Genomic DNA, 27,086 nt, shown 5'->3' on the forward strand with positions numbered 1-27,086 from the left:
AGCGCCAAGACTAACAGTACTAATGCAGCATTGAATGATTTTATTAAAAAGCAACGTTTGTAACAAAGTGTTATGCACTCACATAGTGCTCAGTAGGTTGGGGGCTTACCCCGTCCAGCATGAGAAAAGAACCGCTGCTGTATCCTTGGGATGTTATGCCACGAGTGCCTTGTGTCAGCGGGGAGCTGAAGCCTCGAGATCTAGGGAGGACCTCTCACCTATTCCTAAATGTGAACTTGACCCTATTAATTAAATCCTCTCCCTACTTGTACACCCCCCTCCCCCACACACTTAACCTTTCCCTTAACATTAACCCTCAACTACTGTTCACATGAACCCTAACACTTAACTCCTAAAATGAACCCCTAAATACCACTCTACAGTTAATTATCACTTAAACTCCTAAGCATTACCCTATGCCTTAATTTTGTCCCTAACCAGTAACCCTAATATAATCTACTTCTTATATAATGGCTAACACTAAAATATTTATTTCCTAAAATAATATACTTATCATAAAAGGGTAAGTATGTTGATGTAGGAGTCAATTTGGGGCTAGTGAATATCTTAACGCTGGAAATGAAACATTTATAGTAATTGCTCAGGCTGTGATGTAATAAGAAAACCAGATATGTGCACTAGCCCAAAGAAAGTAACAAATACTTTGTGGAAACTGAAAGTGAGATATGCCCAGAGTTCTATGAAAATGAAATCAATATCTTTTCCCATGAATCAAGTTACCTGCAGCAGACTTCCAGGTGTCAGTTCCTTTGTATCAATGACAAGCTTAGATCCATACCAAAATGCTAAAGAGTAGCAGAGGAATATAATGCACCACATGTAACCCTGAAAAAATCCAATGATTGTACCTTTCCTAATACCCCAAGCCTGGGCAGCCACCAAGTTTTTATCATACCTGTCAAAGATATAAACATTGACATATAAATTGCATATCAATGGAAAGAAAACCTACGGCAATCAAGTCATTCACATCTAGTCATTGGTTTTTGTTTTTTTGGAAAGCAACCATGAATGCAATCAATATTCATTTCAACAAACCTTCTAAGGCTGACCTTAGATGGTTCGAAATCAGCAGGAACCGGCTATGATTCGAACCGTTAATGTGCAGGCTGAATGTACCAAGTCGATCAATCGATCAACTTGGGTACAACCAGCCTGCCGGATCCTCTTGCCGCTGCTGCTATAGCCACTGGCGATAATCACTGTCTTCTCCCGGTGAGAATGGCTTCCCCCGCTCCCCTCCTAGGAGAAGACAATGGCCCGGCAGGAGAGATTCCCGCATCAATACTGTCTGTGTTGGTGGGGGAATTGAACCGGCCTAAGAATGGAAAGAGGAACACTTTGTTGAGGTCAAATTGTTAGGCAAATAAGCCCCTACCACACTCACACTGATGCTTTAAGGAAACATGAACTGAGAGAAATAGGTGTGCTGGTTTCTTGGTTTTCAAGCTTAAAGGCAGGGTCTTAAATAAAGTGCGAGTCTTGGCACTATATAAGTTTATAGTAACGGTTCAGAGTTGTAGCAATCACAGTAGACAAAAGTTATGACACACTTAGACATGTGCGGTTTATTTCGTTCCGAATTAACATTTGGACAAATTTTTCGTTATTCAGAGATTCGGATATATCCAAATCTCTGAATTACAATATAAACACATATTTTTTTTTTTTTTTTTGGTAATTTGGACTGAAATTTAAATCAAATTTTACATTGAACTCCAGTTGAATTCTCACTACACATATTGCTGAAATCAAAGACTTTGTGTGTTTTATAGAGTACCATTTTGAAATAATGCTGTTTTTGTTAAGATTTAAAGAGTCATTGTAACCATTTTATGAAGATTTTTCTTTTGTTTGTTCACTTTGCTGCATTCAAATCGAGACAATGTAACATTTTAGTTTCGACCGATTCAAAAATGTATCGATTTGATTGCTTTGAATCGAAAAAAATTGGTAAATTTGAAGAAAATCCTGAATATGAATTCCAAATACGAATTCCAAAAACAAATTCCGAAAACTAATTGCACGAATAAACCAAATTTAACTAAACAAAATAACTAGATTATCAAAACAAAAGGAAACAAAACTATTTTTTCATCATGCACATGTCTAGACACACTAGTGTACAACACTGTAGTATGGTATGAATTAGAATTACAGGACAGCCTCTGTTGGACTGAAAGAGGACCCTCGAAAAGCTCTTCAGCATCAGACAGTGTCACTTACTTTGTCCCTACTCACCAGGAACTCCCCCTTTACTCCCCACAGCAGAGACCCTTCAGCACAGACTGACTTCCCCAGCAGAGACAGACCCCCAGCACAGACCAACCCCCCAGAATAGACTGATCTCCCAGTACAGACCCCTCAGCACAAACCGACATCCCCAGTACAGATGGACACCTCCAGTACAGACCCCCCAACTCCATAGTATAGATGCCTCAAATAAAACTCACCTCCCCAGTACAAACAGCCCTCATCCCCAGCACCCCAGTGCACAGAACTGTAGGAAGAGACAACCCCCCCTCACACACACAAATCACACTCACCAGAAAACTTAAAGAGGAAGAGCTTAGTGAGAAGTCCGGAGCAGAGAAGGAGAGAGCTGAGTAGAGCACGGGAGGAAACTTCCTCTAAGTGACCTCCTGCTCTCATTGAAGCAGCAGGTGCAGGGTCACTGTCTGTGCTCCAGCAGCCCCAGAAAGCTTGCACCCCATGCATACTACACCCCCATGCAGTACGTCGCTGCAAGCTGCACACAGGGTAAAGTGTACCGAGGACAGAACATATACAGAAAAGCTGAGACTAATATAATGATAGAACAAAGAGGGACAGAGGGATTTCCATTCAAAGAGAGACAGATTGGATTTATGAACTCAACCATGTTGTGGGCTTGAACAATGTAAAATATTTTAGTATTAGTAGCCTTGTGGTCACTATGATTACCTTTCAGCCTCTATTTTCTCTCCACCAAAAGCTGCTACAGTCCGAATAGAAGAAAGAACCTCATCTGCCACAGAACCAGCTTCCGCATAGGCCTTTAGCTCTCTGCCTGTCAGTCGAGCAACAGCCTATAAATAAAGAAAAAATGGGCATATGGGTAAGTATATTTACTGTAATCTGTTTATCTATATTGGTCTCAAACTATTAACTAGCATCACACAGGCACATTTGTGGCATTTTTATAGTCCTTTATCATAAGTGCTTTTTTCTTTTAACTATAAAGCTATGGTTTCATGCTATGGCGTTTAATGGTGTACCTGCCAACACGTTATGCATGTTGAAGTCTAACCCCAGCACATTTTTTTTAGTTCTGGGTAGATCGGGTAATGGTTTGAATCTCTGTTAGGTTTTTATTGCTATCCAGTGTGGGTGACCATGCCAATTCATTCATTCATAGCAGTTGCTATATATGTCTTGATAGATGTCTTATACCTCGTACACACGTTCGGACTTTCCGACAACAAAACTGTGGAATTTTGTTAGAAGGGTGTTGGCTCAAACCTGTTTTGCATACACACGGTCACACAAATGTTGGCCAACAATTACGAACGTAGTGACGTACTAGACCCACAATGTGGTTTTTCAGCTCTTTAGCGCCACACTTTGGTTTCCTTCTGCTAATTTCATGTTAGTAGAAGTTTGAGTGCTGATTCGTGCTTTTCAGTTTGTTTCTGAATAGCCGTTCGTCAACCAGCCATGTTGCGGAATCAGAGGCGATAATGTGTTATTAATTATTGGCCTTGGAGTTATTACTTTGACATCATGTTTTTGGTTGAATAATGATTTGATTTGGTATATTTTCTATATTTTTGAAGGCATAGAATGTACTTTTTGGTTAAGTTCTATTGGCAGATATCATGTCTAATTTTATTTGTTTTCTTTTGTTAATTCACAATAAAAAAAAATTGTGTAGAATACTTGGCTATGTGTTTTACTTCAAATTACAGTTTGGGAGTAGGCAGTTACATTTTAAAAAATACAATGAAAAATTGAAAAGGGAAACCACCATAGTTGTATCTTTGTTCTTAAAAACTACGGGATAATGGTGTTGTGGTAACTTGCACAAATAAAAAAAAATAATAATATTCTTGATATCACTAGAAAAAAAAAGCTTTTGAAAATTTGTTTGCAATAACTCCATCAGTATCACCAGCAAAGCAGCTTCATTATTATCCCATTTGGAGATTTCATAATTTGCCATGTCACGAATGTTAATTCTCCATTACAAACGCTAGTTTACAAGACCGACCGCTTCTGTTTCCGAGCATACGTGTTTTATACTTTGGACTTTTGTCCGATGGACTTGTGTACGCCCGCTCGGATAATCCGACAACACACATTTGTTGGAGGAAAATTTGAGAGCATGCTAGCCAACATTTGTTGGCAGAAAGCCTGAAAACAAAAGTCTGATGGAGCATACACGCGGTCGGACTTACCGGCAACAAGCTCACATCCAACATTTCCCATCGGAAAATCTGATCACGTGTACACGGCATTAGAAGGATATGAATGTTAAAATTAGGTTATCATGATAAGGGTGGAAGACTTACGTGTGACAGATTTAGGTTTGCATGTGGAGTGGCAAAACAAATGTGAAGAGATGTGTCAAGTATAAAAGTCCACTTTATTGTATGTACAACACACTTCAGTGGTTTAAACACACCGAAACATGTTAGATTCTTGCATAAAATAAAGTGGGCTTTTAGCATTGAAATATCTGTTCAAATGTATTTTGTTGCTCAATAAAACCAGGTTTGTATTGCTGTCTGTGGCACCAGTGGGGCGATTTCCCCTCACTTCTTTTCTCAGTAAAGGGTTATAGAGTAAATGGGAACTCTTTCTACCGGAGGCAAAGAAAGTAGCACTTCAAAGAATAATTGAACTCTTGAAGCTGTACCCATAAAAAAGGCAGGTAGAAGGCAAAAGAGTAATGGCCACTATTGTCTGTGGTCTGCCTGCAGCTCACTTTTCCCTCATTACTGACTTTTCATGTCTTATTCTGCACTGTGTCTCTGTGAGAAGGTGGCCGTCTTGACATAAACATGGTTTTACTTCTCATGTAAGTTCCTCCAGCAAGAAGAACACTGAGCAGCACAAAAGTGTCATCATAAAATATTATGTTAAATCTTCTGAGACTAGCAGTCAGAGGCTTAAAGTGTTACTAAACCCAGGACCCTGCATTCACTATATCTGGTCTCCTACAGTACACAGAACATGGAAATGTAATTATTTTAGTAAATATAAACTGCTAAATACCTTTTTTCATCAGCAGTTAGCGCAGTTTTGTGACTTCTATCCGTGTCTGGTTAAAGCTTGTAGAAGGATTTTTCATACTCCTCTGACTGTCCTACGAGGCTGCAAAACTCCTGACCCTCTGTCTGGACAGTGCTGATTGGCCCTGTGCTGATCACATGTACTCTCCAAAGAAAAACAAAAACTCTCTAGCAATACACACAAAACTGAGCATGTGCAGCTTGTTCTTTGGCCTCTGTTCTATCAGGAGATGGTTTGGGGACCGTGGAGGAAGGGGAGGAACAGAGAAGACAGGATCAAACAGCCTTTTTACACAATGCAGATGATTAACCCCTTAGGTTGCACAGTGAGTATAATAAGCATGTTTTACTGCATATACAGACTGATTTTACTGTTGTGGGTTTAGTAACACTTTAAGTTCCTTAAATCTTACACTGCAGATATACAGTGATGGGACTTTAGACACAGGAGTGCCTGCCTAGGCACTCATATACCAGGAAAGCACTGTTCTTTTTTCAAAAGAAATGAAAGACAAAAGGTACATATTTCAGGGTACTGCTTAGTCACAATTAACATTTTTAAATGTTCCCTATACCAAAGCAAATATTCACTTCTGGAGTTCAGTTTAACCACTTGTCGACCATGTCACGCAGATATACTGCAGCACAATGGCTCTCCTGGGCGAAATCCCGTAAACACACAAATCCCTGTGCTGTCAGAGGAGAGGAGCCGTATTGTTTGTTCCTACTAAGTAGGAAAAACAATATGGCTCCTCTCCTAGCCAATCCTATCCCCATACAGTTAGAACACACTGAGGGAACACACAATTAACCCCTTGATCGCCCCCTCGTGTTACCCCCTTCCCTGCCAGTGACATTTACACAGTAATCAGTGCATTTTTAAAGCACTGATCACTCTATAAATGCCAATGGTCCCAAAAAAGTTTCAAAAGTCTCCAATCTGTCGGTCGCAATGTCACAGTACCGCTAAAAATCGCAGATCACCGCCATTTCTAGTAAAAAAAAAGACATAAATCTTTCCCATAGTTTGCAGATGCTATAACTTTTGCGCAAACCAATCAGTATACACTTATTTCGATTTTTTTTTTTTTTTACCAAGAATATGTAGAAGAATATATATCGGCCTAAACTGATGAAGAAATTGTTTTTTTTTTTGTTTTTTTTAATTTGGGGGGATATTTATTATAGCAAAAAGTCAAAAATATTGTGTTTTTTTCAAAATTGTCATTTTTTTGTTTATAGCGCAAAAAATAAAAAACGCAGAGGTGATCAAATACCACCAAAAGAAAGCTCTATTTGTGCGAAAAAAAGGACGCACATTTTGTTTGGGTACAGCACCGATCGACCACACAATTGTCAGTTAAAGCGACGCAGTGCCAAATTGTAAAAAGTGCTCTGGTCAGGAAGGGGGTAAAATCTGAAGCGGTTAATGAGTAAAGAGGATAAAGGTTGGACCCCCTGGGGGAGATCTACTAAAACTGGTGCAGCTGTGCATAGTAACCAATCAGCTTCTATGTTTTAGTTCCGGTTCACACAGGGGCGACCTCTCAGGCGACTTAGCCACCTAACAAGTCGCGCTCCATGCATTGCAATGGAACCGTTAATAGGAGTGACTCAAGTCAAAAAAGGTTCCTGTACTACTTTGGGGCGACTTTGTGGCGGCTTGCATTGACTTCTATACAGAAGTTGTTTTGTCAGAGTTAGACGACTTTGAAGCTGCCCCTGTGTGAACCGGCACTTATTGTCAAAGCTTAATTGAACAAGCTGAAGTTAGAAGCTGATTGGTTACTATGCACAGCTGCACCAGATTATATGTGTACCAGTTTTAGTAAATCCCTCCGTGTTCTTATTTCTGTCTGTGTTTTTATGTCCCAGTGAACCTTATTTTTCTCATAAGATGTCTTGGTTTGATATGGAAAAAGAGCGAATAAGTTCCCCGAAAAGAGCCAGCAATAAATTGGATCCTGTCTAAATTGTCCCTAGTATGTATGAATGTGAGTTAGGGACCTTAGATTGTAAGCTCCTTGAGGGTAGGGACTGATGTGAATGTACAATGTATATGTAAAGCGCTGCGTAAATTGACGGCGCTATATAAGTACCTGAAATAAATAAAATAAATAAATAAAATTCCAACTCTTTTCTTACTACTTTCTAAGCTAAAAGGCAAGGCTTGCCTGGAGTGGGGCTTAGAGCATCTGATGGGAACCAGGGCTAAATGAACTAGGCAAACCTTAGAATTTTTGTAAATTTCACGTTTCCTAACTCACATATTTTCAATTTGCTTTAAAATGCCCATGTCAGTTTGTGGAAAGTCACACATTTCATCCTGACAACATGTGTTAACAAGTTGCTTGATTACTCACAGACTGGACAAATGTTCAGACACATCAAAAATGTGCAATTTGCAGAGAGGATGAAATTTGCCTAGCAAAGTAGATTGGCCTTATTCACAAATCGATTCACTCATCTCTTACAGTTGCCTTCACAGTCATAGACAGACATAACAAGCTCAAACGAGAGGAACAAGAGCAGTAGGAAAAGTCAGTAAAAAAAGTAACATGGCACTGAGGTTCTAAAGAGGGCCACAGTAAGAAAAATGATACATCCCTTTGCTTTAACTTTCCATTTATAAATAATTTTGTATATTAATTATTTCTAGAAATATGTAACATTTTTTCTATGCTGCCATTGCAACTTTAGCCTTAATGCAGGACATAGAAAACCACTTTCCCCATTAGTGGAAAAGCTACAGAACAGTTTGGGGCCAGATTCACTATGAATTTTTAAACTGTGGGCCACCATAGAGGGGCAAGAGGGCCTCACGTAGCTCACAAAACACCAATTTGACATGCCCAGCTAAAGACATTTGCAACTATTATGGAACTACAAGTCTGGCTGGCAGTCTGGACAATTTGTTTCACAACTGGCAGGTCATCTCCAGGATAAACTAAATAGAGTTCTGCACGTAGCAATAAGTAGTGACAGTTTCCTGTGTTAGACAACCAGCTGAACAGTAAGAAGTTACATAACCAGATAGGATAAGGCACAAACTCTACTTACTAACATCCTGAAGACAAAAATAGCTGGCCACTTTCTTAGAAGAAAAACAATTAACAGATATATAATTTTGTTCTTAAAATATCTGTGAAAGAATCAGTTAAAGGAGCAAGCTAATATTCTTTAGCTATCTACCAATATTCCTTTTTATCCCAAAGAAACCCTTGAAGTAATCTAAAATTTAGAGCTCAACAGAACCCCTGATAAATCGAATTTATCAAGGGCCATTGAGAAGAAAACCCCTCTTACAATGGTCATCAAAATGCCACCTTTAGAGCCCTTTCACACTGAGACAGTTTTCAGGTGTTTAAGCACTAGAAATAGTGCCTGGAAAGCACCTGAAAACGGCCTCCCATGCCTTCAGGGTGTGAAAGCCCGAGTGCTTTCACACTAGGGTGGTGCGCTTGCGGGACGTACAGCGCTCCCAAAACACTCCTGCCCATTGAAATAAATAGGCAGCGCTTCCGAAGTGCCTGAAAAGCCTTTTGTAAGCGCCGCAACACAGGCGGTTTTAACACTTCTTTGCGGCTGAAAAGTGCCACTTAAACAGCTGTAAAGAGGCGCTAAAACGAGCGGCGGTTTATCGCTAATGCACGGACGGCCCCAGTGTGAAAGGGGTCTTACAGATGGCTAAAAAGGATAGTCAGTGTCATGAAACTGGCTCTGCTATTTGGGTTTGGACACACAACTATTCAGGCACCATCATAGGTGTGTGCAGCCTATTACATTAGGGTGTGCACCCCCGAAGCTCAAACACACATGTTTGTGTGTGTATATGTGTGTGTATATCTATCTATCTATCTATCTATCTATCTATCTATCTATCTATAGATATAGATATATATATATATATATATATATATATATATATATATATATATATATATATATATATCTATAGATCGATATATATATATCTATAGATAGATAGATATATATATATCTATAGATATATACACATATACATACATACACACACACACACACACACACATCTATACACACTCTTATAAATAAATGTAAACATGTATTAATACATGTGTCAGAAGGGCCGAGGACGGTTGTTGGTAGATCGGTGGATGGTGTCAGTAGAGCAGTGGATTTGTCAGTAGGGCAGAGGTTGGTGTCAGTGGGACAGTAGATGGTGTCAGTCAGTAGAACATGTCAGCCAGGCAGTGAACTGTGTCAGTAGGGCAGAGGAAGGTGTCAGAAGAGCAGTGGCTGGTGTCAGTAGGGGTAGTGCACGATGTCAGTAGTTTTTTATTCTTTATAATTTTGTATTATTGTTTTAAAACATTTTTTTTTAATTATTTTTTAATTTTTGTCATTATTTTTCTCAATATTTTTTACAATATTATTTTAAAATTGTTTTAGTAGCCCCATTGGGGAGCTTTGGGGTAATATCAGCATAAACAGACCCCTGGTGACTGACTTTTTAGACAGTGACCGAGGACAGAGATTCCCGAGTCCCTTTCTCTCCAGCCTCAGCTACACTGACCCCTTTTCCCACTCTCGATCCTGAAACATCACCCTCAGCAGCTGGTGGGAAGCATGACATGCTGCAATTGCTGAAATTAAAAAATAAATAAATAATGGCCCTTTAGGGGGGGCAGGGCACCAGACACACAGCTGCTATGAGAAGCATGATGTGTTGGCAATCACGTGATTGCCAACGAGAAGCTCTATTGGCTTCCTTTAAAAAGTCCTCGGGGCGCAGAGCTCTGTGCCCTTAAAATTCCCTCTATAGCATTGTTCCCTGCTGTGGTGTGTGATTGGCGGCTCCTGTGCCTTCACTTCCAGTTTCTCTGACTCATCCTGGTTGGTCCGAAGGTGGATAAAAGGCGACTTGCTGCGAGAACTGTGAGTATGAAGGGGGGGGACATCTAATGTAGAGGAGGACTCTGATGGTGACATCTGATGTAAATAAGGACTCTGGTGGGGACATCTGATGTAAAGGGGGACTCTGATGGGGGCATCTAATGTAAAGGAGAACTCTGATGGGGACAGCTGATGTAAAGGGGGACTCTGACGGGGACATCTAATGTAAAGGGGGACACTGATGGGAACATCTAATGTAAAGGGGGACTCTGATGGGGACAGCTAATGTAAAGGAGGACTCTGGTGGTGACATCTGATGTAAAGGAGGACTCTGGTGAGGACACCTAATGTAAAGGGGGACTCTGATGAGAACATCCAATGTAAAGGAGAATTCTGATGGTGACATCTAAGGTAAAGGAGGACTCTGATGGGGACATGTATTGTAAAGGGGGTCTCTGATGGTGACATCTGATGTAAAGGAGGACTCTGATGGTGACATCTGATGTAAAGGAGGACTCTGATGGGGATATCTAATGTAAAGGGGGACTCTGATGGGAACATCTAATGTAAAGGAGGACTCTGATGGGGACATCTGATGTAAAGGGAAACTTTGATGGGGACATCTAATGTAAAGGGGGACTCTTATGGGGACATCTAATGTAAAGGGGAACTCTGATGGGAACATCTAATGTAAAGGAGGACTGTGATGGGGACATCTGATCTAAAGGGGGACTCTGATGGTGACATCTATGTAAAGGGGGTCTCTGATGGTGACATCTAAGTCTCTGATGGTGACATCTAATGTAAAGGAGGACTTTGATGGGGGCATCTAATGTAAAGGAGGACTTTGATGGGGGCATCTAATGTAAAGGACGACTCTGATGGGGACATCTGATGTAAAGGGGGACTCTGATGGTGACATCTGATGTAAAGGGGGACTCTGAAGGGGACATTTAATGTAAAGGGGGTCTCTGATGGTGACATCTGATGCAAAGGGGGCTCTGAAGGGGACATGTATTGTAAAGGGGGACTCTGATGGGGACATCTAATGTAAAAGGGGTCTCTGATGGTGACATCTGATGTGAAGGAGGACTCTGATGGGGACATCTAATGTAAAGGGGGAGTCTGATGGGGACATCTATTGTGAAGGAGGACTCTGGTAGTGACATCTGATGTAAAGGAGGAATCTGATGGTGACATCATATGTAAAGGAGGACTCTGATGGGGACACCTGATGTAAAGGCTGACTCTAATATGAACACCTGATGTAAATGAGGACTCTGATGGGGACACCTGATGTAAAGGAGGACTTTGATGGGGACACCTGATGTAAAGGAGGACTTTGATGGGGACACCTGATGTAAAGGAGGACTTTGATGGGGACACCTGATGTAAAGGGGGACTCTGATGCAGACACTTGATGTATAGGGGGACTCTGATGAGGGCACTTGATGTATAGGGGGATGCTGATGGGGACACCTGTTGTAAAGCGGGATTCTGATTGGGACACCTGATGTAAAGGGGGACTCTATAGAGGACACCTGATTTATAGGGGGACTTTATTGAGGACACCTGATGTATAGGGGGATGCTGATGGGGACACTTGTTGTAAAGGGGGACTCTGATTGGGGCACCTGATGTATAGGGGGGCACCTTCTGTAAAGGGGGATTCTGACTGGTACATCTGATGTAAAAGGGGGCTCTGATGAGGACACCTTATGTTAAGTGTTTTTTTTTTTCTTTTACTTGAAATGTGGATGTGATTGGCCTACTGTGACAGGCACAGTGAGGCTGCATATAATGGGCACAGTGAGGCTGCATATAATGGGCACAGTGAGGCTGCATATGATTGGCACAGTGAGGCTGCATATGACTGGCACAGTGAGGCTGCATATGACTGGCACAGTGAGGCTGCATATGATTGGCACAGTGAGGCTGAAATTGATGTTCACAGTGAGACTGAAATTGATTGGCACAGTGAGACTGCATATGATGGACACAGTGAGGCTGCAATTGATGGGCACAGTGAGGCTGCAATTGATGGGCACAGTGAGGCTGCATGTGATGGGCACAGTTTTATCTAGCAGTAATGATACATAATCAGCTGATAAATGGCTATTTACAGTCCTGTATTACTAACAATTTAATTCTTCAGTTTGTTTGTGCCCCCCAAAAATGTTGAGTACCAGAAGCCACTGGTGAGGACTACAGCAGTGGGGGGAGGCAGAAAGGGTGCATGCTCGGAGAAGTATACATGCCTCGGGGGTGGGTTGTGTGCAAATACTACCACTTTCCTAGATTGGGCCAAGTCACTGGGGTTGATTTACTAAAACTGGAGAGTGCAAAATCTAGTGCAGCTCTGCTTGGTAGCCAATCAATATCTTACTTCAGCTTCTATTAAGCTTTGGTTTCAATGTACAGCTGCGCCAGAGTTTGCACTCTCCAGTACGTCCCTCTAATCTATTTATGTTATAGCAGGAAGAGTGGGAACACCCATACTGTAGCAGATAATCATAAGTGTTTTTGAGTGAATACAATTAATTAATGTATGGTTTCATTGCATTTACTATTACATTCATATGTGGATCAAAGGTGTGACCTTTGATCTGTATATAACATCACTTGAAGGAATGTAACTTTTTTTTTTAATGAGATGTATTTCTAATAAACCCCTTATTAGCTCTTAGTTAAACCTATTTAAACCTAATTAACTCCTTCCTCCCATTCTCCCCTTAGCTATTATTTATTCTAGCTACTGTTTTGTTCTTTCGATTTTTTTTCTATCATCAATATTTTTTCACTTTTTTTTTTTTATTTGTTACTTCTTCAGTGTTGCATAACAAGAAAAAGAGCAACATTTAAATTGTTTTCTTTAGCAAACCCCATCCTTTAACAGACCAAACTGTCCAGACAAAGTGGCAGTTAGAGGATTGAGACAAACCATTTAAAGTGATCGTAAAGTCAGAAGGTTTTTTTATCTTAATGCATTCTAATGCCCCGTACACACGGTCGGATTTTCCAACGGAAAATGTGTGATAGGACCTTGTTGTCGGAAATTCCGACCGTGTGTGGGCTCCATCACACATTTTCCATCGGATTTTCCGACACACAAAGTTTGAGAGCAGGATATAAAATTTTCCTACAACAAAATCCGTTGTCGGAAATTCCGATCTTGTGTACACAAATCCGACGGACAAAGTGCCACGCATTCTCAGAATAAATAAAGAGATGAAAGCTATTGGCCACTGCCCCGTTTATAGTCCCAACGTACGTGTTTTACGTCACCACGTTTAGAACGATCGGATTTTCCGACAACTTTGTGTGACCGTGTGTATGCAAGACAAGTTTGAGCCAACATCCGTCAGAAAAAATCCTAGGATTTTGTTGTCGGAATGTCCGAACAAAGTCCGACCGTGTGTACGGGGCATTATACTTACCTGAGGTCCCTCTCTGTCCAGTGATGTCCACGAGTGTCTCAGCCATCGGAGATTCTCCCTCCTGATTGGCTGAGACAAAGCAGTGGTGCCATTGGCTCCCACTGCTGTCAATCAAAGTCAGCTAGCCAAGAAAAAGGGGTGGGGCCAGGTCAGGGCTCCGTGTCTGAATGGACACAGGGAGCTGTGACTCGGCGCAGATGCCCCCACAACAAGCTGCTTGCTGTGGGGGCACTGAACAGGAGGGAGGGGCCAGGATCACAAAAGAGGGACCTGAAAAGAGGAGGATCTTGGCTGCCCTGTGCAAATCCAACTGCATAGAGGAGGTATGTATAACATGTTTGTTATTTTTATAGGAAAAAAAACAAGACTTTACAATCACTTTATTACTGACACTGCTTACAATGATCAGCTTTTAAGCTGATCATTGTAAGCAGTGTCAGTTAAAGTGATTGTAAAGGTACTTGATGAGATAAAATCTCTATTCAATAACAAAAAGAAAAAAAATGTTTCTGTAACTGCTTATAACTGCTTATGTTATGTGGAGTTCAGCTTTAATTTGTTAGTCAAGTTCATCTAAATCTGCTAGTACAACTAACATTACTCTCTCCATAGGTTGACATTGCTGCTTTCCATGGGTGGTTCCGTTTTTCTTCCATCCAGTGGAGACACCCTAATGCCACGTACACACGACTGGACTTTCCGTCAGAATAGACTCCGACGGTCTTTCGGATGGAGTTCCGCTGAAATGCACTTGCCTACACACGATCACACCAAAGTCCGATCGTTTAGAACGCGATGACGTGGGACTAGAAAAAGGAAGTTCAATAGCCAGTAGCCAATAGCTGCCCTTGCGTCGTTTTTGGTCCGTTGGAATAGCATACAGACGAACGGCTTTCCCGATAGGAACTGGTTCCGTTGGAAAGATTTGAAACATGTTCTATTTCTAGGTCCGTCAGAATTTTAGAAAGAAAAAGTCAGATGAAGCCCACACACGATCGGAATGTCCGAAGGAATGATTCCGTCTGACCTTTTCTGCCGGAATGTACGGTCATGTGTACATGGCATTAGTGTGCTACTGGTTGGATCACCAATTTAAAAAAAAACCTAATAAAAGAAAACGAATGTAGTCGTCATATTTAAAGATCGGTAAGCTGCAATATATTAGAGTAGTATTAAACCTTTAGTGTTTTGTTTTTTTTTAGCTGAACACATTGAGCACGATAAAATAAACAATCCCAAGTAAATTATTTAGATCATTTATATTTTTTTACCCCAGCAAAAGTTTACATCATTCAATGCTACTGGCTCCTGCCCTCTTAGTGCTGCTTCTCTGAACCTCCAGTCTTCACTGGAAACAGTTAGGAAAGGTAAATGCAGTCTCTGTTAGCTTGGAGAAGGGAGGGAGGAGGAGGGGGAGTGCCTTGCCATCCTAAGCTACAGGGCTGTGTGTTTCTATTGATGCACACAGTGGATTCCAATGTTTTGGGTTTTTTTAAGCATGTGATTAGAGCCAGAGGCTCTAATAGGCTTCAAAAAAGGGTGGGCGCAGAGCACCCACCGGGGGTGGGGTCTGTGGTCCGGTCCATCTGCCGCCCCCAATCGATGGAGCACCAGCTGCCACTGTACTGTACATATATTTTCTTTGTTACCCTGCCATACCATTCCGTGTCAGGAACCAAAAAAAAAAAAAAACAGGTATTTCCAGGCATGGAGGCACATGTAACCATATTAAACAAAACTACCTGTACTCTTAAAAGTAAAAATAACCTCTTATGCCCTGTACACACGGTCGGACATTGATCGGACATTCCGACAACAAAATCCATGGATTTTTTCCAATGGATGTTGGCTCAAACTTGTCTTGCATACACACGGTCACACGAAGTTGTCGGAAAATCCGATCGTTCTGTACACGGTGACGTAAAACACGTACGTCGGGACTATAAACGGGCCAGTAGCCAATAGCTTTCGTCTCTTAAGTTATTCTGAGCATGCGTGGCACTTTGTGCGTCGGATTTGTGTACACACGATCGGAATTTCCAACAACAGATTTTGTTGTCGGAAAGTTTTATAGCAAGCTTTGTGTGTCGGAAATTCCGATGGAAAATGTGTAATGGAGCCCACACACGCTCGGAATTTCTGACATCAAGGTCCTATCACACATTTTCCGTCAGAAAATCCGACCGTGTGTACGGGGCATTAGAGTTTAGAGTTCAAATTCTCACAAGAATATGAATAGACCCACTCTAGGGCCAAACTAGAAAACACCAATGTAATATAAAAGTCAGGATATCATAACAGTAGTTTATAACAGTCAGTTTTAGAAAAATAGAATACAATTAATGTATACATACCAGGGCCATTAATCCTGCTCCTATACCAATAAGGGGGCTCACTGCTACTATTATTAAAGTGAGCTTCCAGTTTCCAAGAAAACCAATAAGGAATCCAAAGACAAATGTAGATATCCTTTCGACAAACATTGCTACTTGATCGGCAATGGCATTGTTTATTTTGTTAATATCACTGTTTGATGAAAAGTAAAGTTTAGTGAGTACATTTTCATATTAAGAGAAGTTTTCTACTTACCATCATGTCTCCCAATGCAAAGTCAAATTACCCCTACTTCTTCCTATCCCACTATTTCTTGGATTTTTTTATAGATAAAGTAGGTGCAAGGCGTTGGCTAGAGCTACAACGTTTGATATTCTTTTAGTAGCAAGACCAATATTTGATCTGGGTGTCCTTGTGCTGGCAGTACGCTATCTCACTCAGATCGTATCTTCCAGCTCAGCCATCGTAGAGTTTTACAAAGCTTTAAATCCCCCGGTTCACATTGCCACAATTTGTCATGCGACAAAGTCACTTAAATAGGTTGCCCAATGCACCACAATCATCCCCCCAGGTCAGCTACACTGGGCATTTTTTCTTCTGCATGATCACAAATCAGGGAATTTTTTAATTCCCCTTGATCGCAAATCTGGGCATTTTTTTATTCCCATTGACCACAAATTTGGGCATTTTTTCCCCTTTGACTACAAATCTGGGCATTTTTTCCATCCACAGTCCACCAGTGCAGGCAATTTTTTCCTAATGTTGATCACATGAGCCACCATCTTTTCTCCTTATTAACCAGCAATATAAGGGGCACCATGACAAATACTGCCGACCAATGCACTGCACTGTGTTGTACATAACAACCACGGTGTTACCATGGTGCATTACATACTCCTGGCCAAACCATTTATTCATATTTTCAATATTCTGATGAATTTTTCAAACACGATTCTTTAGATTTAAAAGTGGCTGTAAAACTCTCACTTGTGGTACAATAATTGAGGAATATATGGGTGCAAGGACTGTGGCATATGTGTGGCACTTGTACTATGAGTAAGCTTGAGCTGAGTTCATACTTGCAGTCAGGGGAGTTGATCCATGTTTTTACCTCCGAATATACATGGAGGATGGAGGGGGTGACTATACATTGCAGTGCCCACATGCATCATTTCATCAGTTTTAACTGGGCATGATGAGTTTTATAGTTGGCAGCACCTATCAGACTCTCCCACTGTGTTTACAATCACATGCCATATGCGGCTATGGTGGTTTCAGTGCGGTAGTTCAATGTAAAATCCCCATTGGGATAGAGATAATTGATTAAAACAGGTGTGCAGGAAGCAGCAGTGTTGCCTCTTGACTGTCAGTAAACCAGCTGTCAAACCAATCCAATCCATTGTCGATACTCCTTTCTGAGGGTGGTAAATACTACCACCAATTGAAAGAGGCCTTAGATCACATTTAAAAATGTTCCTTTAAGCCAAAACACAGTGCAGCATAGCCACACTTATTTTTTAGAATGGAGGAATGCCTTATTTGTATTATTTTTGTGTATTTAGCCATTTGCCTGGAGATCAGCTATAAAGTAGATCTAAAACATACACAGCTGTTTTTAGATATAACTGTCAATCCTTCCTTTAACATTCAAAAACCCCATCAATATATAGGAGCATCCTTCCTTGTAAGGGGGACGAGGAGTCAACCCCCACAGGCTCCCCACGCTTCACACCCATCAAGCCGGCCATTGAAGTTTTACAGGTGTTTTTTTTATTCCTTTTTTTTAAGTGTATATATATATATATATATATATATATCTTATATCATTTATTAATATTGTTGAAATATACAATGAACGTATATATTTTTCTGGGTATTTGTTTTGTTTCTTCAGTATATAGATAATCTGTGTTATAATCCGGGGCCCTGATGAAGCGTGTTATCCCACAAAACACATAGACCATATACCTAAATTTTCCAGTTGGGATAACAACATCGTGGACAACCTTACTGTAACTGTTTTTAACAAGTTCTTTTTTTTTACAAACAATTACCTGTATGTATAGATTAAAGATATGTTTATTTTCACATAAATCTCTATGATCTGTGTTTTCATTAGACCTTGCAAGGTACATGTAAAGTTCCCACCTTTTTTGTTCTAATATGGTATATGTCTATTTTGGGATGGTACCTTAGTAAGGTCATGATTGTCTCACACTCGTCCCCTGTACCTCTTTACTACTAAAACATACACAGCCACTACAGTCACTATGCATCAAAAACAAATACCATGTCTTAAAATACCATGATGTTCAGCTTTTTGTTATTCTTTTTTGCTCACTTCTGATCTCATACAGCCACAATCACTCAATCCAGCACTAGCAGCACATGATTTCTCTAGATCAACTTCCTGTTAGTAACAACCATGGATCATAGATGTGAAAATTGTGTTGATTTACTAACGGCAGATAGGCTGTTTACTTTGCCAGGGAGGTTACATTTTGAAATATTTTTTCCCAGAGCTTTAAGAATGTGGTAACATTTCACTTTGCAAAGAACACCCAATCATACAAGAATCAACCAATGCAAGAGATATAAAAAAGAAAACAGCATTTTGCTTGCTCATGGTTGGCTGATGGAAATCAGCAGAGCATCACCTCATTTACTAAGCTCTGGGAAAAATTCCCTTCAAATTGCAACCTACCTTGAAAAGTGAACAGCCTTTTTGCCTTTAGTAAATCAACTCCTATGTATCAGCATGAGCCCTTATAAGAGTTGATGTACTAGAGGCAAATAGGCTGTTCATTTTGCAGGGGAATTTTCCCAAGAGCTTAGTGAATGAGATGAAACTATGCTGACATCCATCATCCATTCATGTGCAAGCAAAAATTGTTTTGCTTGCACATGATTGGGTATCCTTAGCAGAGTGAAATATCACCTCATTCACTACTTTCTGGGGAAAATTCCCTTGCAAAGTGCACCTTCTCTTATAAGTGAATAGCCTATTTGCCTTTAACCTCCCTGGCGGTATTCCCGAGTGTGGCGCGGGGTTAAAATTCAGTACCATTAGCGGTAACCCCGAGCCACACTCGGGATCGCATTGCAGGATCCTGGGGCGGCTTTACTTACCTTGTCCCTGGGATCCTGCGATGTCACCCGCAGTGTCCGAGGGCTCTGTCCTCCTCCGAAGCCTCTCCGTGCCAGGCTCCGTTCCCTGCGAGCGGCGCTACGCACGGGGGCGGAGCCTGGCGGCAAATTAAAAAAAAAGTAAAAATCATAATACATACAGTACTGTAATCTTACAGATTACAGTACTGTATGAAATGATTTCACATCCCTTTTGTCCCCAGTGCTCTGGCCCATGCCCTGCATGCAGTTTTACATGATATACACTGTTCTTTCTGCCTGGAAACTGGAGATTGTCCATAGCAACCAAAAAGTGTCCCTTTACGTCAAAAGTGGCTTTAGACCAGCTAGAAAACAGCGATAGTAAATTAGAACACTTGCAGAATTGAGCGATAGTGAATTGTGGGGAAATTTATTTTATTACTATTTTTTTTTTTTTTTTAATTATTTATTTTTATTTATTATATTATAATTTATGTTTTTGTGTTTCAAACTTTATCATACCTGGGATATCTACTAGACTCTGGTTTGGACAGATTTAAGTGTGTTATTGTTAAGATTTACAGACCTACAATATAAAACGCCAAATTTCCATGCAAAATAATTGTACCGCTTTCAGCACCTAAAATCCGAAATAATCATACCGCCAGGGAGGTTAATCAATGAACCCTATAGCTTTCATCATCAGTGGATATGACAAGAAGTGTGATAACAGGAAGTATCTGAACAAGAACTATATTAATGCATTTTTACAGTTTAAGAAAGTATTTCTTCAGAAAGTGGTGTTACACTTCAGTCTTCAGTTTACCAAAATCAAATAAAACGTACACTTACAGTACCATAACTAGATACGTATTTCCTGAATTGCATCCTCGGTAAATGCAGTAAACAAATATTTAATTCAATGTCTCATTATACTCACTCTGAAATTCTTGTGTTAAGTTCTCCAACAGAATTGCAGTCAAACCAGCCAATATCAAGCCTCATTATTTTCCTAAAATATTCCTTCCGAATAATTTGAATTTGATGAGCTGCGGCCACAACCCATAATGAAATCTATTATGAAAGGAAATACAATTGGATGCGGCGTGATGATCTATGTTGTCACCGAGGAGAATTGTAATGACAGCATTATAATGCAATGTGCTAAGCCCTAGATATGCCATGCCAATGTCAGATATTTGAATGAAAAAGATTGTTTTCAATACATTCACTTTATAAGTTTTGAAAAGACATATTTTATTAAAAAAATAAAGGTAGCTGAAGAAAGCATACTGAAAAAACTGATATTGCTACCTATTTAGAGGAGGGGGAGGCAAGGAAGAAATCTTGTGCTCTGTGGAGGGTTGAGTTTAGGACAAAGAAAATCATTATTTTACACTGAGTAAATGATTAATCTTACCATGACCTATGTTAGAATGCACGGTATCACCACTCACAGCAGCACACTGTAGATATGCTTTACAGTGAGTTATAGTGCAAAGTTAATAGTATCCCAGTCCATATCTATAGTGCGTTGCTATGATGGGGCATTTCATTGTGCTGTGCTCAACAAAATAATGCAAGACCCTTTTTGTTTGCATTAGCATAATGAATTGCGTCATGGTGTGCATAGATCCTAAGAAGCGGCCATAAATATATTTTAATGGAACACAATACTACAACACATACATGATATGATGCAAAAATTGTATTATTCAGCCACGCTTGTCATTTATCTGCTGCTGTCATAGTGCATGGCCACAAGGCTGACTCCTCCATTTACTTCTGCGGCTTTGCAGATTTTTAGACCAAATGCCAGTCAATTGGACTGTGAAAGGCTATGACATTGCCGGAGTCCCTCCTACCCTTTACACCTCTGTAAGCTGCCCAAACACCTTCCCCTTTAGGCTGGCCATACACTGAGCAAACTAGAAATTAACTCAATTCCCTTATCAACACAGAGTGTCATTGGGGTAATCCCTCTTGCCGGGCCATTGTCTTCTCCAAGCGGGGAGAGAGGGGGAAGCTGCCCCTGCCAGGAAAAGAGAGTGATTATTGCTAGGGGCTATATCAGCTGCTAGTAATAATTTGCAGGTAAAACCAAGCATGCTAGTTTTACACAAATTGATCGATCAATCAACTTGGTACATTCAGCCTGCCATACACGGTTTGAATCTCGGCCGGTTTTCCTGCTGAACTGGGTGAGATTCGAACCGTGTGTGGCCTGCCTTAGTCTCCTGTGCCAGAAATGATGTTGCATTGCCAGATCTTGTTTCCCTATATGATTTCTACTGTGTGGGATCATGGATATATGATGTTAGTATAACATTATATTCTATTGTATGTTCTTTGTAATCTTGCTTTAATCCAAACCTATACTTTGACCACACATGGAAAGCAACATGCTTCCTTTTAATACCGCCTAACCAGCAACATATATTCACCTTTCCTTTGCTCCCCTGTTGCTCTGTTTTAGCTGTTTAGAGTGTGACTTAAGCCATAGGACAGTGCTAGGTCAGTCCCCAAGCATCAGTACTTCTATAGTCTAGCAGGCGTAAGCAACCTTAACCACTCAATACCTGGCGCTTTTACCCCCTTCCTGCCCAAGACAATTTTTATCTTTCAGCGCTGTTGCACTTTGAATGACAATTGCGCAGTTATGCAACACTGTACCCGCATGAAATTTTTATCATTTTGTTCACACAAATAGAGCTTTCTTTTGGTGGTATTTAATCACCACTGTTTTTTGTTTTTTTTTTGCTAAAAAAAAGCAAAAAGACTGAAAATTTAGAAAAAATAATTTTTTTCTTCATTTCTGTTTTAAAATTTTGCAAATAAATAATTTGTTCTTCATTTGTAATGTGTTCAGTTTGTTTTGTTGTAATTAGCCGTGATTGGTCAAAGCTAATCACATGGTACAGATGGGCTATGATTGTCCCTGTCTGTACCATGTAATCAAACTGACCAATCACAGCAAGCAATACAATTCTACACAATGGATGGCATGAAAGGAAGCCATCCATTGTGTACAACTGTCATGTGACCTGTTGTGATTGGTCACAGCGATCACGGCTGCAAGACGGTACACTGATCAGTCACAGGGACAGATTGCACCATTGTTTGGCCCCTCGTCATATGAGGTCCAGTCAGGATGGGAAAGCTACTGCCTGGCCGTCATGCATGATGTTATATAGTGACACTAAATTTACCGTGTGGACATATTGAATAGCAATTTGAAGTGACATGGCAGACCTTCCAACTTTATGCAGCTTTCTGCTACAGACTCAGAGATAACAGAAGACACTAAACATGTTGATTTGTTTCATTCTTTTCTACAAATCTACGATCTAGATTTAAAAGATAAAAGTTTTAGTTGGGTTATTCATACAGTGTATGTGAACAAGTTGAAATTCAGGTATTATCAGCTCCATATTTGTGGCACAGTCACATTGATAGTATCCCCAGTTGGCCGCATAGTAGGGGCAGAATTTCTCTTGCTTCATTTTTTCTTCAATTTATTCATCGTGAAATCAAGCTTGAGAAAGAGGCTCCGCCCCCCGACATCTCGATGACAAGTGCAATTTTTTCTTCCCATGTTATTTGCTAATTTACCAGTAATACTCTGTACAATTAATGCTGCACTTAGTTTACCGCCCCCTGGTGTGTTCTCTTGGTCCTGCAGGTGTATCCATCCACCCAGTGTTTCTGGGTTCCACAATAAATCTGTTAATATACAGTACTACACTCAGATTGTGCATTGCTGTTCTTCTGATCTGTTTGCTCAGAAGTACTTCAGTCTCTTCAGAGGTGCTGCATCTGGTGCATTGAGATCAGTGGCAAGTTACCCTGAATGCTCCAATTGGACACTATGAACTTTTTTCTGTTCTACATAGACATTTTTGTACCCACAACACTTGTTGCGCCATATGCTCCATTACTACTGCATACTTCTGTCTTTTTGGGCTACTTAGTTTAGTCCTTTGATCAGACCTCTCCCTTCTTCTCCATGTTCCCTTAGTGAGCTGCTAGTCTTCATACCGTTAACAGTCAAAAGGTTGAGCAGATCATTGTCTCTTTACATCTTGGATAACCAGTAAGCATTCCATGTATTGCATTTTAAGAATTAAAACTAGACATATGCTCAACAAAAAACGTTTACGTTTCTGTTGATTCGTAACGATTTGTAATTTCATAAGATGCGAGTTTTTATATTCCATTTCGTTTGTATCTTCATAACAGATATATTTTTGTTGATACGAAATGATTCGTAATTCCATTAGTCTAACGATTCGTAATTTCGTAAGACGCAAGGTTTCATATTCGGACTCGTTCGTATTTTCGTAACAGTTATATTTTCTTTGGTACGAAATGATTCGTAATTCCGTTAGTCTAATTTTCTTTGATTCGAAATTCGTAATTTTGTTAGATAATTTTTGTTTATTCGGGACACTACTCGTAATTTAGTAATTGTTACTTTTGCAAGATTGCCTTTTTCTTTGATTCGTACTTTCGTAGGAAATAAAGAATAATACTCCTATGCTTGCTTTTCTAATAAGTCTTGTACTTACTCCCAGTCCACTCCCTCAGTCACGAGACCTGACTCAGTCTCCTCCTCAACTGAATCTAAAAAGATTCAGGAATGCAGTGTGACTCAGACACAAAAAGGATAAGCTGATTGGCTAAAGATATTAAGTAGAGACATCACTCACTAATACACTGTCCATTCGAAAGAACGATTTGAGAACATGAAATTACGAACATACATATTAAGATACACTTACACTGTCCATTCAAAAGAACGATTCGAGAACACGAACAAAGGAAATTACGAACAGACGAAGAAACAAAATTACGAACACACAAATGAAAATACGAACATACGCAATTACGAACAGACAAAGGATTGAAAAATACGAAATGTAAATCATTCCTTATAGATGTCATTTTCTTTCAATTTACTGTTTCGGAGTTTCGTATAATCGTAAGTTTGTCAGTTCGTAAGTTTGTATTTTCGCGTGTTCAATATTTTACTTATTCATAATTTCGTAATTTTTGTATTTTGGTTCTTTCAGCTATTCGGATGTTCAAATTGATCCAAATACACGAATACTAACAAATTTGTACAAAAATCTATTCATTACGAACCGAATCACACGTCTAATTAAAACTATGTTGGAGAGTCTTATTGAAGAAGTCTGTGGAGTATGCTTATTCAGCAAGTGGCCATACTGGTCAGACAGACTGGGGTATAAGGGGGGTATGTCAAGGCATAAAGCAGCACTTGAAAAAAGAACAAAGGTATAAGAAAAGAAAATACAGTTTGTACCTGGAAGTAGCTGATCACAAGCACTGCCACTCCAATGGCGATATAATAGTAGGCAAACTGTGTCATTTCTGTTTCAATGTTTATCCTGTGACAGAAGTTTACGAGAGTCAGTAGAGTACAAGTGCCTCTCAAAATGGTCAGATCAAACAACAATAATTTGTACAGAAAACAAATCGCAACATTTTGCCATTTTTGTGCGATGCATTGGAGTCAACGAGGAAGGTGATATAAAGCTGTTTGTTTTAGGGAAACAATGGGATTAAAACAAACAGAACATTAAATTAAATAAACTAATTACCCCTTAATATATCCCCCAGGAAAACACCTTCAAAGTAAAGGAAAAAAAAGCCTAAAATATTTTTTTTTCTCCAATCAAATTCCACCTATGCAGTCGACAGCTTCCCCTTTATCAAAAGTGTGGCAAAAATAGGTCCCAGCAAAATCACTCCATCCATTCCTAATTCCTAATTCAGATCTTACAATTGCAACAAAAACTACTATAGCCCCTTCTTGTGTTTTGATGTTTTTTGGTACCATCACCCCTTTTAAATGTTACTTCCAAAATCATAAGCTGGTCCAGAAAGAAGGACCATATTGTTACCCACCAATAAACTATAGCACCGTTAAAAGGTGAAGATCACATTAGTATATTATAATTATTATATTATTATTATACAGGATATATGTAGCGCTAACAGTTTGCACAGCGCTTTTACAATGTTAGGGCATACAGTACAATTACAATACAATTCAATACAGGAGGAATCAGAAGGCCCTGCTTGTTAGAGCTTACAATCTAAGACGGGAGGGTCAAGTGATACAAAGGGGTAAAAAAACCGTGGGGGATGAACTAATGAAGAAAATGAAAGTACAGTTGTTATGTGGAGGCAGAATAGGCTTCTCTGAAGAGCAAAGTTTTCAGGGATCGCCTAAAAGTGGATAGATTTGGAGATAGTCTGACATATTGGGGTAGGGAATTCCAGAGAATGGGAGAGGCTCGGGAGAAGTCCTGGAGGCGGATATGGGAGAAGGTGATGAGGGAGCTAGAGAGCAGGAGGTCTTGGGAGGAACGATTGGGTTGGTATTTTGAGACTAGCTTAGTGATATAGCTGGGGTTGTGGATACAAAAATGTCTATGTAGAGCAGAGTTGTGGATGGCTTTGAAGGTTATTGTTAGTATTTTGAATTTAATTTGTTGGGTAGTCTAATCTGCCAACGGAGGGATTGGCAGAGAGGGGTAGCAGACACTGAGCAGTTAGTAAGGTGGATGAGCCTGGCATCAGCATTCATAATGGACTGAAGGGGGGATAGTCTATTTAAAGGTAAGCCAATGAGGAGGGAGTTGCAGTAGTTGAGGCGAGAGATAACCAGGGAGTGAATCAGGAGCTTAGTAGTTTTATTTGTTAGGAAGGGACATAGTTTAGAGATGTTGCGGAGGTTGAGGCAGCAAGCTTTGGAAAGGGATTGGATGTGGGGCCAAAAGCAGAGTTCAGAATCCAGGATAATACCTAGTACCCTGGCATGTGGGGATGGGTGGATGGTTTTGCCATTGCTCTTGACAGAGAAGTCAGGGGAAGAGGCATGTGGAGGAGGAAATATTATGAGCTCAGTTTTGGACAAGTTGAGTTTGAGGAAGTGGTGTGACATCCATACAGATATGTCTACAGATACAGATATATAATAGCAGGGGAAAGAACAAAGCATAAAAAATGTTAAGGGACGTAATGAGCTAGGGTAATCTTAAGAATAATTTTTGGGGTATTAATCATTTGCATGCATTTACTGTAACCAGATTGTATGTATCTCTTACCCACACGCCGCTGTAGTGTTGTCCATTTCAAATTGTGAGCCATCGATCCAGATGATGGTGCCATTAATACATATTTTATTCTTATCTTGGAGTATCTGGCTTTCTTTCTCATATGCAATAAATATGTCTGTCATCATGCCATAGACAAAGAGCATGAGTGGTTGAGCGGCCCCATGTACTAAGGAACACACTGCACCCACCACCATCATGATGATGTCAGTGCCGGAAGCATAACGGAACTGAAAGAAGACAATGATGATAACAGTGCAGTAACTGAGCAAGAAGCACCAAGACTGACAATTGCAGAAGGAACCATGTTAAGAACCCACCATTCTACCATGTTTAGCACCCTTTTCTAATAGGGTTCGCTTGGCAGACTTTGGGCTAGGCAGGCCATGAAAACATTGTTTCACACCCATACCCACCAAACAAAATTGTATTTCAGGACAGTACTAGTAATGGGGGATTATTTAATTTATCTTGATACTTTTGTTACACACTTAGACCTTGTTCACACTGCCGCAGCTTCAAAGTCGCGCGGCTTTGAATCCAACATCCTTATGCGACTTCATCACGGCTTGCGTACGACTTGCATACAACTTCTTAGACAGAAGTAAATGCAAGTCAAGTTGAAGTTGCACCAAAAGTAGTGCAGGAACCTTTTTCTAAATCGGAGCGACTTGAGTCGTACTGATTACAACGGTTCCATTGACAATAATGGGGCACGACGTGTAATGGCGTCCCTGGGGGGGCAGAGGGGGCCCTGACCCCCCCCCAACATTATTCTGTGCCCCACCATGTGCACCCCCAATAAAAAAAAATATTTCTTTTTTTCTTTTTTACAAAAAGGCAATGTCTAAGAGGGAGAGCGTCAATAATAACAGGGGCAGGACAGCAAGAGG

General features: G+C 40.2%; 1 protein-coding gene across 1 annotated transcript in view; it reads right to left on the bottom strand.

The window, feature by feature from the left end:
* LOC141147033 (bile salt export pump-like) overlaps nt 1-26,415 on the bottom strand; it is a 122,553-nt gene extending 96,138 nt beyond the window's left edge. The window contains exons 1-6 of the mRNA XM_073634005.1: nt 26,185-26,415; nt 24,375-24,459; nt 19,989-20,122; nt 15,961-16,132; nt 2,965-3,089; nt 742-916 (exon numbers count right to left, since the gene is read on the bottom strand). Coding sequence (XP_073490106.1) covers nt 742-916; nt 2,965-3,089; nt 15,961-16,132; nt 19,989-20,122; nt 24,375-24,459; nt 26,185-26,393 — 900 coding nt within the window. The 5' untranslated portion in view covers nt 26,394-26,415. The remainder of the gene's footprint in view (nt 1-741; nt 917-2,964; nt 3,090-15,960; nt 16,133-19,988; nt 20,123-24,374; nt 24,460-26,184) is intronic.
* Nucleotides 26,416-27,086: the final 671 nt, after the last annotated feature.

This window comes from Aquarana catesbeiana, linkage group LG06, assembly GCF_042186555.1.
Source record: "Aquarana catesbeiana isolate 2022-GZ linkage group LG06, ASM4218655v1, whole genome shotgun sequence".
Lineage (NCBI taxonomy): Eukaryota > Metazoa > Chordata > Amphibia > Anura > Ranidae > Aquarana > Aquarana catesbeiana.